Consider the following 16,596-nt stretch of genomic DNA (forward strand, 5'->3'; position numbering starts at 1 on the left):
ATTTTCAGAATGTGGAGTTTGTAAGAGCACAGCTGTTGGCTTTTGTACACTTGAACAGGTGCTGGTATGAGTGAGAGTGAAGGAAAGGTCAGGCACTAATAAATAGGACATGATGTTTTTACCACAGCTTTTATAGATCCTTCACAGATAATTAGATTTAACTGTATAATAATTTAGTTTGGTCTGATTTAGATACACATGATGCATATCCCACTATTCTGAATATCAGCTAGTAATGTCATACCACACTTATTAAAGGGATAGTTCACCCCAAAAAAATCTGTCATCATGTAGTCACACTCAAGTTGTTCCAAACCTGTATGAATTTCTTTCTTCTGCTGAACACAAAAGAAGATATTTTGAAGAATGTCGGTAACCAAACAGTTGATGTGCCCCATTGACTTCCATAGCTTTTTTTCCTCCACACTATGGAAGCAAATGGGGCTTCATATCACAATGTTTCACTATGTATAAATGAGTAGTTCTCATCTGGTTTTGCCTCAGGACCCAGATTTTACTTTAAGCAATGTGTTGTGACCTAACACAATACTACATTTTTTAGGAGATGATATACAAAAGAAATGCACTTAAAATAGAATACAATTATTTACATACTATGCGAGTAATATGTTGTTCTTTCATTATGAATGCAACAACAAATATGTACACTACTGTTTAAATTTTGGGGTCATGAAGACCAAGGCTGCATTTATCTGATCAAAAATACCGTAAAAACGGTAATATTTTTAAATATTATTACAATAAATAATATATAAATATTATAATTTAAAAGAACTGTTTACTGTTTTGTAATGTTAAAATGTAATTTATTCCTGCAATGACAAAGCTGAATTTTTAGCTTCATTACTCCAGTTTTCAGTGTCACATGACCCTTCAGAAATCACTCTAATATGCTGATTTAGTGCTTAAAAAACATGTTGAAAACCGAACAGCAAAAGAACAGCATTCATTTGAAATAGAAATCTTTTGTAACATTATAAATGTCTTTACTGTCACTTTTGAATGGTAGTGTATGTTTTTCATAACAAATGCAGTTATACTGTATATGCTGCAGTACGCCTTGCTGAAATGTCATAGCAGTGATGTTGGGCTAATTTTGTCTCTCTGTGTTCCTGCAGTGACCATGCGACAGTTCGATCACCCGCATATTGTTAAGCTGATTGGTGTCATTACAGAAAACCCAGTGTGGATCATCATGGAGCTGTGCACACTGGGAGAGGTGGGGCTTTTTTTTTACTTATGGCAGGCAATCTGGGTTAGGTGTAGCAGTTTGCATTGGGTTTGGGGAAGGGGTTTGAACACATCATAAATGTCCAAGGGAACATGTCCTGATATTAAACGCATTATGCTCACATGATTCGCAAAGATGGCAGCCGGGTTAAAGCTGGAGGAATCTATCATGACTGCTTGTCTCATAAACTGGCCATAAAGGCGGAGCAGAGATGATTGCTAGCGTAGGCTGTTTGTCACAACACTTCTCAGATGATTCAATCCAACTGAGACGCTGTGAATGAGGGTAAATGGGCTTTCTGATGGGAAACTGTTACCTGCTAAACAGCTAAAAACTCTCTAAAGGGGTTCTGCATTAACATAAAGCCCTATTTACACCCGGTGTTAACATCTGTCTTGGGTGATCAGATAAAAAGCGGACAGCTAAGACACATGCTGTTCACATCTGGAGCCAGATTGAGAGAACATTCTTTAGAGTAATTCTGACTTTAAAAATGACTGCTTTTATTTTGATTCCCGAATAGGAATGTTCTTATCTTTTTTTCTTAAAGGGATAGTTCACCCAAAATGGAAATTCTGTCATTATTTACTCAAGGCGTTCCAAACCTGTGTGACTTTTGTTCTTCTGTGGAACACAAAAGAAAATATATGAACTAAATATATGAACTATCCCTTTAAGATAGTTGACAAAACTTTACAAAAATGTAAATGTTCTTACAAATCATTGTAAATAACTTAAAAAAACATAGTAATGCAATAGAAACTCATGGATATAGGCTGTGGTTTCCTGTACAACAGCTCCATCTAATGTTCATCGTTGGTTTTAACTCTGACAGTGCTGTATATGTTAATTGTTAATTCATGTAGTTAAATTTGCTGTGCATTTACATAAAGCTTGCGTAATATTATTTCATATATTTATGCATTTTTTCTCCCTCTTTTATTTTTCAGTTGCGTTCCTTTCTTCAGATTAGGAAGTACAATCTGGATTTAGCATCGCTTATCCTGTTTTCTTACCAGCTCAGCACAGCCCTTGCGTACCTAGAGAGCAAACGCTTTGTGCACAGGTAAGTGTCCACATCTTGCAAACACTGCTGGTGTCGTAGTCATCACTTCACTTTTCTGTTGAATGTTTTTGCAGGAAGGATCAGGAGCCTCATCTAGCTGTACTTCTGCATGCATTATTTATTTGACTGATATTGTACTGATAGTCTGGATATAAGGTGTCTACTTAAAGGTGTCTACTGAACATTTTCTTTCCTGATGTTTTTTTTTTTAGGGACATTGCAGCACGTAACGTTCTTGTGTCTTCAGTGGACTGTGTGAAGCTGGGAGACTTCGGGTTGTCTAGATACATGGAGGACAGCTCTTATTATAAAGGTATGAAGGCACTGTCGACATGTATACTTTTTTTTTTTGTGTGTCCACAAAAAGAAACGGTGGCAACAGAACAAACAGAGAGCAAAACGGTGAATGTAACATAAGCTAATACAATACCCTTTAACAGCCATAATTAAGTGTGAAAATGAAAGAAAAGAAAAAAAATCTCACATATATCTGTATCGGCAAATACCAAAAATGTCATCAGTATCATACTCGTTCTGGGAATGTATATAGACTGTTTGTATATAGAATGTATATATAGACTGTATATAGACTATTTAGATCAATGCTTGATCATCAAGCAATATTCAGAAACGGGTGCAGTTGTATTATTTTTTTCTGATTATTTTAAAATATGAGAAACAACTGCCTATTCCAAATTTATAGAAAAAAAAAAATCATTGGATGAAAACTTGACTAGTAAAAACATTTATAATGATACAAAAGATTTCTATTTCAAATCAATGCTGTTCTTTTGACTTTCTAGTCATCACAAAATCTTGAAAAAGAAAATTCACGTTTTCTACAGAAATATAAAGTAACTCAACTTGTTTTCAACATTGATAATAATAAGAAATATTTCTTTTTTTGTGATCAAATTTTTATTTATTTTTTTCTTTTAGAAAGACAATACATACAGGTATATACAAGCCATAAAAATAGAGTATAAATATACATATATATATATATATATATATATATACAGTGAGGAAAATAAGTATTTGAACACCCTGCTATTTTGCAAGTTCTCCCACTTGGAAATCATGGAGGGGCCTGAAATTGTCATCGTAGGTGCATGTCCACTGTGAGAGACATAATCTAAAAAAAAATATCCAGAAATCACAATATATGATTTTTTAACTATTTATTTGTATGATACAGCTGCATATAAGTATTTGAACACCTGTCTATCAGCTAGAATTCTGACCATCAAAGACCTGTTAGTCTGCCTTTAAAATGTCCACCTCCACTCCATTTATTATCCTAAATTAGATGCACCTGTTTGAGGTCGTTAGCTGCATAAAGACACCTGTCCACCCCATACAATCAGTAAGAATCCAACTACTAACATGGCCAAGACCAAAGAGCTGTCCAAAGACACTAGAGACAAAATTGTACACCTCCACAAGGCTGGAAAGGGCTACGGGGAAATTGCCAAGCAGCTTGGTGAAAAAAGGTCCACTGTTGGAGCAGTCATTAGAAAATGGAAGAAGCTAAACATGACTGTCAATCTCCCTCGGACTGGGGCTCCATGCAAGATCTCACCTCGTGGGGTCTCAATGATCCTAAGAAAGGTGAGAAATCAGCCCAGAACTACACGGGAGGAGCTGGTCAATGACCTGAAAAGAGCTGGGACCACCGTTTCCAAGGTTACTGTTGGTAATACACTAAGACGTCATGGTTTGAAATCATGCATGGCACGGAAGGTTCCCCTGCTTAAACCAGCACATGTCAAGGCCCGTCTTAAGTTTGCCAGTGACCATTTGGATGATCCAGAGGAGTCATGGGAGAAAGTCATGTGGTCAGATGAGACCAAAATAGAACTTTTTGGTCATAATTCCACTAAACGTGTTTGGAGGAAGAAGAATGATGAGTACCATCCCAAGAACACCATCCCTACTGTGAAGCATGGGGGTGGTAGCATCATGCTTTGGGGGTGTTTTTCTGCACATGGGACAGGGCGACTGCACTGTATTAAGGAGAGGATGACCGGGGCCATGTATTGCGAGATTTTGGGGAACATCCTCCTTCCCTCAGTTAGAGCATTGAAGATGGGTCGAGGCTGGGTCTTCCAACATGACAATGACCCGAAGCACACAGCCAGGATAACCAAGGAGTGGCTCTGTAAGAAGCATATCAAGGTTCTGGCGTGGCCTAGCCAGTCTCCAGACCTAAACCCAATAGAGAATCTTTGGAGGGAGCTCAAACTCCGTGTTTCTCAGCGACAGCCCAGGAACCTGACTGATCTAGAGAAGATCTGTGTGGAGGAGTGGGCCAAAATCCCTCCTGCAGTGTGTGCAAACCTGGTGAAAAACTACAGGAAACGTTTGACCTCTGTAATTGCAAACAAAGGCTACTGTACCAAATATTAACATTGATTTTCTCAGGTGTTCAAATACTTATTTGCAGCTGTATCATACAAATAAATAGTTAAAAAATCATACATTGTGATTTCTGGATTTTTTTTTTTAGATTATGTCTCTCACAGTGGACATGCACCTACGATGACAATTTCAGACCCCTCCATGATTTCTAAGTGGGAGAACTTGCAAAATAGCAGGGTGTTCAAATACTTATTTTCCTCACTGTATATATATATACACACACACATACACATATATATTCACATACATACCTATACATAAGCATATATAATGAAGCATATGGTTAACATATAAAAATAAAAAAAATAAAAAAAAGAGGAAAAAACAAAATGAAGAAAAATTATAATAAAAATAAAAATGAAACCCCAGGTATAACCCACCCACCCCCTGGATCCAGATCTCCAAATCTCAGTTACAAATTATATCTGAAGCCCACGAAGAGTGGTTAGCAGTGAATGCCAAGCCTCTGTTGCTGACTCTTTTATAAGAAATGTTTATTGAGCACCAAATCAGTACCAAAATTCAGCAAGGATCATGTGACACTGAAGCTTGGAGTAATGGCTGCTGAAAATTCAGCTTTGCCATCACAGGAATAAATTACATTTGAAAATGAATTAAAATGTAAAAATTGTTGTAAAATTTCATAATATTACTGTTTTTTTAAACTTTTTTTTTATCAAATACATGCAGCCTCAGTGAGCATTACAGACTTCTTTCAAAATCATTAAAAAAAAAATCTTACCAACCCCAAACTTTTGAACGGTAGTTCACATTGGGGTTCAAAAGCCTTTTTTTAATTAAACCTCAAAATAGACAGGTTTTATGTTTTAAAAGCAACTAATCATTTCATGTTAAAAAAAGAAGAATATATACATAAATCAATATTTTAAATTCTGCACTGTTTTCACTCAAATTGCTATGCTGATAATATAATTTGTAGTGAAAATTGTTGCATTGAATTATATATGTTGCATATGAAAATAATGCCAAAATGGAAGCATTCTCACTAGTGGACTTTTCGAACAGACTCTAAAACATTGTCTCTCTCTCTCTCTCTTTGCAGCCTCTAAAGGAAAACTACCTATTAAATGGATGGCGCCAGAGTCAATAAACTTCAGACGTTTTACCTCAGCCAGCGACGTGTGGATGTTTGGTAAGTGTGTGTGCTTTACTGCTTTCAATTCCTCTAGTCAAAATCAGAAACTCAAAATCATGTGCATGTTCAGACATTGAAACGGCCCACAAAAACAGTTTCCATTAGCATTATGCGTTCAATGCATTTGGGACATCTAAATTGTTTAGAAAATGTATGTGTGTGTGTATAAAGAGCTTGAATTTTTCCATCCTGTGTGTGTAGCGAAAGTTTAATTAATAGTGTAGATTGGGGAGTGATGCCACTTGTTTTATTGCAGTCTTTAATTAGTGCTAAAGTTGGGTTTCATCTAAAGTGGAATATTGCGATTGTCTTCATGTGTATCTAGATTCACTTTATGTTTGTGTTTTAGGGGTGTGTATGTGGGAGATACTGATGTACGGAGTGAAGCCGTTTCAAGGCGTGAAGAATAACGACGTGATTGGTCGGATTGAGAACGGCGAGCGTCTGGCTATGCCTCCTAACTGCCCGCCGACCCTCTACAGCCTGATGACCAAGTGCTGGGCGTACGATCCCAGCAAACGACCACGATTCACTGAGCTCAAAGGCCAACTAAGGTCAGTCCACATAACTTTGAGTTTTGCATAAATTCTGCTCTGTTCCCTTTTAGCTGCATTTGAATATTAAAGGTCATGGTCAACAATTAAGCTTCCTTCTTAGGCAATGTTCAGACTGCAGGCAAATCAGATTTTTTTTTCTCAAATCAGATCTTTTAAGGTAGTCTGTCCACACTATTGTTGTGTGTCGTCTTAAGAATGATACAAAAGAATTTGAAATCTAAATTTGAACAGCCAAAGTGTTCAGACTGAGACACATCTGTAAAAATCCGATTGGATTTCAAATCACCTTCAAATTTGGTTTGAATCCGATGTGACAAAATCTGATTTCGTGGGTTTTTTTGCAATCCAGACTGTTAAAACCCCCATCTGGATAGTAACTGGATATGCAAAAAATCAGATTTTTGCTGGCATAGCCTTGCATAACCACAGAGTCTCATAACCACAGTAAATGAGTCTTCCTGATAGCAGTAGATGGCGCTGTAATGCTCTAGTATGAACAACTGTGTGACTGGTGTGATTGTTTAAATATGGCTGGGCGCAGCAGGTAGAGATTCAGCATAACATTCATCCATGCTTGATTGAGTTGAATGAAAAGGCCTGAGGTTAGACCTGTAATGCATTTTATATCAGAGCTGTGGTTTGCTTCAACACATTTAGCTGTGGTGCTCATGCAGGCTATTCATGTCCAAGTGACATTTACTAGTGTGGTTTAGAGCTGTATGACTCCAGTGCTCAGCTTGCTCTATATTATAAAGATAATACTACATTTACAGTGGTTGTTAATGTTTCATATAATTGTTCATGTCCATATGTGCACCATATTTTTATGTTTTCTGATATGATACAAGAGCTTTTTTGTGAAGTCAACACTAGTTGTCTTGTAGTTGGATGTTTTATAAAATTAAAACAAAAACATCTTCCCATGCACATATGGAGTACTATTCAAAGGTTTGGGTTTTGTAAAACAATTTTTTAAAGAAATTAATACTTTTATTCAACAAGTAAAGACATTTATTCTGTTTCAAATAAATGCTGTTGAACTTTCGATTTACCAAAACGGTCCTGAAAAAAGAATCACGCTTTCACAGAAATATTTAGCAGCACAACTGTTTTAACAGTGATAATAATAAGAAATTTTCATTGAGAAGCAAATCAGCATATTAGAATAATTTCTAAAGGATCATGTGACACTGAAAAATGGAGTAATGATGCTGTTAAATTCTGCTTTGCAATCACAGGAATAAATTATATTTTAAATTTTATCGAAATAAAAAAAACTGTTATTTTGCATTGTAATAATATTTCACAATATTACTGTTTTTACGGTATTTTTAATCAAATAAATGCAGCCTTGATGAACAAAAGAGACCTCTTTCAAAAACATTAATATGTCTTGCTATGTAAGTGTAAGCATTGAGAATTGCATTCTTTAGAGGAAGTTTAATCTAGTTAAGTCTTGACTCAACCTCTTCAAGTCTATGACACTTCCTGTCTGGACCTGATTTCATAGTTATGATAGCAACTATGAAAGAAATCATCCTCTCTTTCTTTCTTTCTTTCTTTTTTTCTCTCTTTCTTTCTCACACATCCTTGAGTGTTTATCTCTCCCTGACTCTTTCAGGCATGTACACGCACTCCCTGAATCTTTCATGATACAATAGTATTGAGTTCCCAAATGTCTGTTCTTGTCCACACATGCAGTCAATTCCTGTAAACGCTAATAGAGTGGAAAAACGACCTGTATTCTGACAGGCCATCAAACACTTGATTCCTAAATAATCTGAGGAATCTTGTCTGCCTTAAGCAAAAACATCCAAGTTTTCTATTTGATATAAAACAGATTTGACAGCTTGAGATATTTCCAAAATCTCAAGTTATACACACATGCCCCAGATATCCAAATTGATACAGATGTGTCATGTTGCATCTTGAGTTTACAAATGTATTCCTTGTTAGGTATCTTGGATGGAGTGAAATTTTTAAAACGCGTATCGGAAAAAACAGTTCCCTCTCTGAACCATCATTAATTTAGTTGTACATTAAATTGTAGCACGTCTGTTTCTAGGAGACCCTGTAAATATTTGCACTGTTAATGCCATTTATAAAACCAAATTGCAGCCATAACTGGTGCTGAAGTTATCAGAGCAGGTTTAGTCAATATGTTGTGTTTGATAAGGAAATTAGCCACTGTATACTTGAGATCTATTGGTGGATTTATGGTCTTTAGAGTGTAATCTCAAGGTCGGCGTTAATGGTGTTTTTTTTTAAAACGTCACGTTTATGATTGCTAAACAGCAGTTTTAATAGAACACAAATAAAGTTTGTGTAACTTACCCAAAATTATCTCTTAATGTTATTTCATCAGTGCATACTGAAATGAAGTGACGATGATGAAATTTAATAGTCACATGGGTTTGACACACAGGATGCTCAAACAATTGGCTGTTCCTCAGAAGTCTTTGTCAGCGATTGCAGAAAGTCTAGTCTAAACAAACTGAGGAATGAATCATTATGTTTGTCTTCGCACTCAATACAGTACTGTAGTTTGCGTGTATGTTTGGTACTTGATTCTGAACAGTGTAACATGAACTGAATTTGCCAGGTGTGAATGTTGTCACTTTCTTTTAAAAGAGTGGCCCTCTGAGGAACATAACAGCCCTGGAAAGTTCAGCATTAGACTTGAGAAATGAGGGTTTGGTGTAGCAGACAGTCTGTTATTCACAGGATGATTGATTGATATGGTTTGGGTAAGTCTGGGAATCGATGGTCATTCCATAGATTCTGTATGCGGCCTTTGAGAGACAGCAGATATGTTCTCCCTTTTTTCCTTAAGGATGCATTTATACATTAAGAGCTGTTAAGCACAAATTTGTCATGACAAATTTAGTTTTGTTTTAAAAAAAATGATTTAATGTTTCTTTTTTCCTCTTGTCTTTTACCTATTTTGTTGAGGAACATTTTTAATCCATAAGAGCTGTTAAGCCCTACATAAAATTAGGTGTAACCTTTTTTTAACAATTATAAATTATTTTTAATCATGATCATGAATTAACCAAAAAAAAATATATATTTTAGTTAGGGAATGTTTTTTATCATCAAGAGGTTTTTTTTTTCATAGTTTTTGGTTTTAAGTTTGTTTGTTTTTTTCATAGTTTTTGGTGTTTATTTTGTTGTAAGAATGAATTTGTTTATTAAGAATTAAGATTTATGAGGCCAGATTTTGCTTTTAATGTTTTTTATTAAGTTGCTTTTAAAAATTTTTTTTTATTTTAGAACATTTTTGATTTAAACTTTTTAAAAGGTTTTGTTAAGAAACTTTTTTTTTGTGCTATTTCTCTCTCTCTTTTTTTTTTTTAACAACTGTTCTGAAACCCTTTTAATCCTCAATAGCTATCAAGCCCAAACTTATCATGGCACATTTGAATCTGTTTTTATTAGATTCAGCTACAGGTTTTGTCTTTGAGAGCCTGAGACCCCTGCAACACTTATGGCTGTGTATGATGGCCTGAGTGTGGGGAAGCTCAGCAGGTCTGGATTGGTCACAACAGGTGTCCCTTCTGTTTATCCTGCATCTCTCTCTCTCTCTCTCTCTCTCTCTCTCTCTCTCTCTCTCTCTCTCTCTCTCTCTCTCTCTCTCTCTCTCCATCCACTCATGGTCTCTCTGAGATAATAGAGTTTCCAGAAATAGACCCTCTCTCAGTCCGCTTGCATTCTCTCCCCACTAAGACTTACATGCTCCATTCTTTCGCACCTCTTCCGTTTCTGTAGCCACCTCTGAGTGCAAGACTTCACTTTTTGACAGGTACGAGCTTCACACATCGATACTATAAAGACTGTGTGGTGAGTTTTAAGGTCATTAATAACATTTCCATTCTTGTAAGGTTTTTATTTGATCACTAAAGCCATTTCTGTGCATGTACTGGAGCGTTAGCAGACCCCACCCTGAAACTGCACGACCGTTTGTGGTTTGGGGTTGGTAAAATTTTCAAAGAAGCCTCTTATGCTAACCAAGGCTGCATTCATTAAATTAAAAACATAGTCAAAACAGTAATATTGTCTATCTACTATTGTCTAGCACCATTTCAATTTAAAATAACTTTTCTGTTTGAATATTTTGTTTTAAATCATTTATTCCTGTGATGGCAAAGCTGATTTTTTTTTTTTTTTTTTTTTTTTTTTTTCACCAGCCATTACTCAGTGTCACATGATCTTTCAGAAATCATTCTAATTTGAAGTTTGGTGCTGAAGAAACATTTCCTCTTGTCAGTTGAAAACAGCTTCTTAACATTTTTTGTGGATGCTGGGTAAATGTTTTTAGTGTCACTTTTTAAAAACAAAAATTTATTTAATGTATCCTTGCTGAATAAAATTATTTATGTCTTTAACAGATAAAATCATGCTGCCCCCAAACCTTTGAACATTAGTACATATGCACTAAGGCAGTATATAATGCATAAAGACTGCTTATGTCATTGTATTAGTGTCTCTTTTTATTCCCACAGCAGTCTAGAATGAGAAACAGGAAGGATTATGTGTTAACGTCATGAAATGCCTGACTTTACTTGGAGCTTGTCGTGACGTATTCGATTGTGAAATAGTCTTTCAGGTCTGTTATGAATCTGCGTTTTCATTTTCCCTGGTAGTCGACCGTGTGTGGGTTGGGATTTTACACTGACTCGTCTGTGATAGTGACTCCACCTTTCAATCAATTGCATAAGATTGGAAATGTCTTCCTCTTGAACTTATTTATAGGAGTTAAAGTCTGAGGGGAAATTACCTTGCATTCACATTTGTACTAAAGAGCTTTATTACTCTTCTGCTCTACAGGAGTGGTCCCAAACTCGAGGATCCATATTTAGGTCTCATTGTTTTAGAAGAAAGATGTTGATGTTTGATAGTGTTTTCCACCGGTATTTGTGCAGTACAATCCTCTCGGATGAGAAGGCTCAGCAGGAGGAGCGCAGCCGTATGGAGATGAGGAGACAAGTCCCCGTATCCTGGGACTCTGGAGGCTCGGACGAGGCGCCACCCAAAGTAAGTAACTGCACTGGGCTATTTCTTATGTTAAACAAGCTGATTTACAATGTCCTAATTAATGTGTAACTGGCTAAGAATGCAAAAAGAAAATTCATTGGATTGTTCATGTGTTTTTTACATTTGTGGCAGCCTGAGTTCATCTGGAACAGCAGATTTATTGCTAAGGTTAACAGCGTGTCACCATTTGTCACCCTAGCACATGGTGGCTTGTTAGGAGTTGTAGTATAAGTGTGTTTGTTTTAACGTAAACCAGGTCGGTTTTTTGTTTGTTTTGTTTTTTAATTAGTGTGAAAGAAAGAACTAGAGCAATTTTTTCCCCATGAAAACTTTGACTGTTTCGCATACAAGAGTGTCAATGTATCTTTAAACATTTTTATAGGACAAGATGCATTTTTTCGACCTATCAAAGAAAAAAGACTATAAATATATTTCCTGCAGTGATTGATTCATTATTGCGTGTGTGTGTGTGTGCGTGTGTGTGTGTATAGTTAGCCAGCAATTTTCCAGACCTTCCCTTTGTCTGTAATCTCAGCTCTCCAATGCCAGGTCACGTCTTCTGTCATGAAACATCACTTTATCTTGGATACACAGTACCTTTCTAGTTTTTCATTTGTTTTGGTTACATACAGTGGGATCTGAACATCTGAGACCACTACACAAAGTGTATTATTACTAGCATAGCAATCTGGTTTATTTTCTTGTTTAATTAGTGTCCTAGAAATAGTGCAGATTTTAAATCTTTAAATATTTATATGTAAATATTTCCTGATATTTTGATTTCAATATTTGAATTAGATTTTGAATCACAGATATTCACTGTGGTCTCAGGCTTTTGGACCCCACTGTGTAGTACATATGCTTCCCATATGCAAAAATGTGGTTATCTGTCTTCACTTCTCTCTTCATCTTCAAGCTTAATGTGAAAATAATTATGATTAGACATGTCATGATCTTTCCTTTTCTGCTACTAAAGAGTTTTAATCTTAATTTTATTTTATTAAGTCAATCACCCTTTGGTTGATCAATAAAAGCCTTTATATGACTGTTTATAAAAAGTCAAATGAAGCCTTTTTATGACGGAAATCAAGACATCCATGAAATCCAGATTGCAATTTTGTGGATTTCAGTCCATGTGTGCCAGCTTTGAGATCTGTATGGTTTACTCCTCAAAATGAACTAAATTAATAATAATAATAAAAAAAATGCATTTAAAATGTACCATCTTTCTTTTTCTGGAAAAACAGGTCAAACATTGATGACCCACTGAGTCTTATGAAATGTCCCTTCCCAGCTTTTTGTTTTAGTTGGAAATACATTACCATTTTTTTTATTAAAAGAAATTAATACTTTTATTAAGCAAGGATTCATTCAAATTGATCAAAAGTGTCAGTAAAGACATTTATAATGTTTCACAACAATTCTATTTCAAATAAATGCTGTTCTTTTGAACGTTCTAGGCATCATCTTGATGTATCATGGTGTCCACAAAAAATACTAAGCAGCATATATTAAGAACTGTTTTAACACTGATAAAAAGAAGTCATGTTTTTGAGCACCAAATCAGCATATTAGAATGATTTCAGAAGGATCATGTGACACTGAAGACTGGAATAATAATGCTAAAAATCAATTAATTAAAATTGTAATAATATTTCGTAATATTACTGTATTTTTGATCAAATAAATGCAGCCTTGGTGAGCATAAGAGACTTTTTCAAAAACATAAAAAAATCTTACCGACCTCAAACATTTGAATGGTAGTGCATGTCAGTACAATTGAAGTTTTTATTGTTTTGATTAATATTGTTAGTCCATCTGCTTTTTGACAGGGTTTTAAATCCTTCCCTGCTCACGTTATGGTGATTGATGGGCCAGGCTGATCTTTCCGTTCGCTCTGTGTGTGGCTTAAAGCACTTCATACTCTTACTTTCAAACCCCCTCGCTCCCTGTCAGCCCTGTCAATCATCCTGTCCAGGTGCCTATGTCTGTTTTTGTGTTGACTGGTCACACCTGCCGCTGTGCTAATGACCAGAATGAATCTGCTTTCACCCATATCATGTCTCACTATATTTCTGCTTTTGTCATCCTTTCTGTTTGTGCCCTGTTTCCTTGTGTTGGTTAGCTCATCTTTCATTGCGTGTGTCTGTGTGTGTGTGTGTGTGTGTAGCCCTCCCGCAGACGCCCCCTCCAGCACAGCTTCAGTATGGACTGTCTGTCTGCGTCTGCGTCTGCGTCTACTGCTTCTCGCCCTCCACAGCAACCCTTCGGTTCCCAGATCTCCCTTTGCTTCCGCCAGCCCGAGTCGTCTGCCTCTCATTTGGGTCCATGTGACAAACCCATCATTAACCGATCACCACACATGCAGCAAACGCTACAGCAAAACACTCGCACTCAGTGCCATGCTAATACTCAACAGCTTAACGTACATCCCCAGCCGTTCCCACAGACTCAGACCTCGCTTCTGCTTCAGCCGTTACCGCTGCACTGCTCCCTGCTGTTTCCCCAGGGGTCCAGGAGGAGACCCTGTGTGTCCCCCAGTGCCACTCAGCCTGCTTTCTTCGACCCCTACTATCCCTCCATGCAACAGCTGAGCCTGACCCACGTGCCCTACAGATTCTCACAGGCAGGTGTGCTAGGGCTGTTAGCAGGGTATCCCGGGGTTTTACTGTAGTTTCTTCATTAGCACAGGTGCTTTTGGCCATTTTAGCTGCGGATTAGATGTTCTAGTGGTAAAAAGCAGTAAAGGGTTTAGTGCATTAGAGTCAGCAATGTTGACTGCAATATATAACTGTATATAATCAGTCTATAATCAAGGGTTTTTGCATAGCCAAGCAAAACTCTTCATTTGATGACCAAGTGAATAAAACAATGTGCAATAGAGTGCAACAGTGCCCCACTTTTTCACCAACCTTGGTTCTGGTTGTAATTTCCTTGTCCTTTTTTTCCCATATGGATTTAAAAAAGCCATGAACCAAACCAACCAGCTATAAGGTTAGGCGCAACATATTGCTTTTGCATATATATATATATATATATATATATATATATATATATATATATATATATATATATATATACGAATATATACAAATATATACATCATTTGCTGTGTTTTATGGAAGTGGACTGTACTAAAGAAATCTTTTGGCACAATTTTCTTGTTTAGTAGTTTTTCACCAGGAATTTCATTGTTAAACACAATTATTTAAAAAATAAGTTGAAATAATGTGAGCTGATGGTTTTAACAAAAGCATATTGCATTAATTAACAACCTCATATCTCACAGTATGTCTGTGTTTAAAGCTTTATAGGTTACTGACTGTTAAAAATCAGTGAATGTGATTTTAACTTCCAGAACCTGACTGTTGCACTCTACTGGATGTATAAGGATTAAATGCACATTGTGTGTCAGCTTTCGGAGGAAGTTTATGAAGCAGATTCTGGTTAACGTGTATCTGTATACAGTACATGTTGGACAAAGCTGAGTTACAATCGAGCTTTTAAAGCGCACATACAATAAGCACTTTTAGTGGCTCGACTGCTCTTTACTGTGACCCTCAGTGAGTGTAGTGACTTTTAGGCTTCAACATAGCTGTTATTATAGAACCACTATTTGATCAAAGATGTTGTAGACTAAAAACAAGTAAAAATGTATCACAATTCCCGATAAAATTGTGGAAAACTGCATGTTGCCTCTTCAGTGCATGTAAACTAAATTGTGTGCCAGACCAGATGTTTAACAATTGTATTAAATTAAGGATTAACCTGCCATAGATGTGTGTGTGCTTGTGTGAATCTCAAATTTTATTTTCATAAATGCAGACGAAACAGTTGTAATAAGGCTCTCAACCCCATCCGCATCCCCACAACATAATTCTTAACACTAAATAATAATAATAATAATGTTCTTAAAGCAAATTGATGATAAACATCTTTTTTTCTTTGTTTTAAAGACAATAAATCCCATCTCTCTCGTAGCAGTGTTCATGTGGGTTTCCCCCCATTTTTAACCCTTTTCTGTCCGTTTAGTGTGTAACTGTGTTGTCACCCCTTTTTCTCCTTTTGTTTCCTCCTTTGCTCATCTGGAGCTGTGGTCAGTCGACTCTCTCTATGAACGGGTTTATAAGGTAGATCAGTCCGTCTCCTGTTTTCCCGCCCGCAGCTGAACTCAGAGTATCCTACTCAATTGGATGAGGACCGCCTCCTGTCAAACAGCATTCATTCTTCAATCCCTTCCTTCTAATATTTTATACCCGCCCAGTCCTTCTCCCACGTATTGAATAACACATGCATTGTGTTAACGTTTAACTAACTGCTTGCATTTTATGTTTGACTGTTTTAATTTTTTCCCTTCAACAGCCTGAAATCTTCATCCACACAAAATGCACAAGAATTGTGTGTGCGTCTGGTGAACTGATTTTAACAGCATCTCCTAACCTTAAACTGGCTGGTCAATATGTGCTAGTAAATTGACATAGTTGTGTGTGTGTTTACAGCCCAGTCGACCTGGTTATCCAAGTCCCCGTTCCAGTGAAGGGTTTTACCCTAGTCCTCAGCACATTGGCCAGCACAATCATTACCAGGTACAAAACCAAGGGGTGAATTCACTAAGAATGATTTGAGTTGGTTCAGACCACTAGATTGTGGAGGATGCGTTAGACAACTAGTTGAATTACAGGTGGTTAGTGATGAAATACTGCATTGTGCTACTGTTTGAGAATTAACCCCGGAATGTTTATGATGAATAAAAGTTTGCTTTATATTTTCATTTGGCATGATGTAGATGGCAGGGCACTCTGGGCCACATGGCTTGCTTCCCGTACCTGGCGTGATGTACCCTCCCCAGGCCGCAGGGACTGGACTTGATCACCACGACAGCTGGAACCATCGCAGAACTACTCAGGATCACATGTGGAACCCCAGCATGGAGGTTAGAAGAGAACGAGAGAAAGCTGCATGTCTTCTCAGTACCGAAATCTAAGCTCTGTTTCAAAACCGAATGAACTGCCAACATAAACACCATTTTAGGCATCATTGAGACGCTCCCAATGTGAAGACAGTTTTAAACATTTATAACAAATGTTTAAGGCCTTTTAAGGTAACTTAT

The 16,596-nt window shown here is 36.7% G+C and overlaps 1 protein-coding gene across 12 annotated transcripts in view; it reads left to right on the forward strand.

Annotated features, from left to right (window-relative positions):
* ptk2ab (protein tyrosine kinase 2ab) overlaps positions 1–16,596 on the forward strand; it is a 64,273-nt gene that overhangs the window by 38,579 nt on the left and 9,098 nt on the right. For 10 of the 12 annotated variants that reach the window (XM_084088783.1, XM_084088785.1, XM_084088784.1 and 7 more), the window contains 8 exons: positions 1,140–1,240; positions 2,203–2,318; positions 2,531–2,631; positions 5,803–5,892; positions 6,245–6,449; positions 11,375–11,486; positions 15,986–16,072; positions 16,273–16,419. In XM_084088783.1, the coding sequence (XP_083944909.1) occupies positions 1,140–1,240; positions 2,203–2,318; positions 2,531–2,631; positions 5,803–5,892; positions 6,245–6,449; positions 11,375–11,486; positions 15,986–16,072; positions 16,273–16,419 (959 nt within the window). Of the gene's footprint in view, positions 1–1,139; positions 1,241–2,202; positions 2,319–2,530; positions 2,632–5,802; positions 5,893–6,244; positions 6,450–10,147; positions 10,255–11,374; positions 11,487–13,995; positions 14,113–15,985; positions 16,073–16,272; positions 16,420–16,596 lie in introns of those variants that run through there. The other 2 variants (XM_084088779.1, XM_084088778.1) reach the window with 2 other exon arrangements.

The sequence above is a fragment of the Abramis brama genome (genome assembly GCF_963993115.1).
Source record: "Abramis brama genome assembly, chromosome: 17".
In the NCBI taxonomy this organism is placed as follows: domain Eukaryota; kingdom Metazoa; phylum Chordata; class Actinopteri; order Cypriniformes; family Leuciscidae; genus Abramis; species Abramis brama.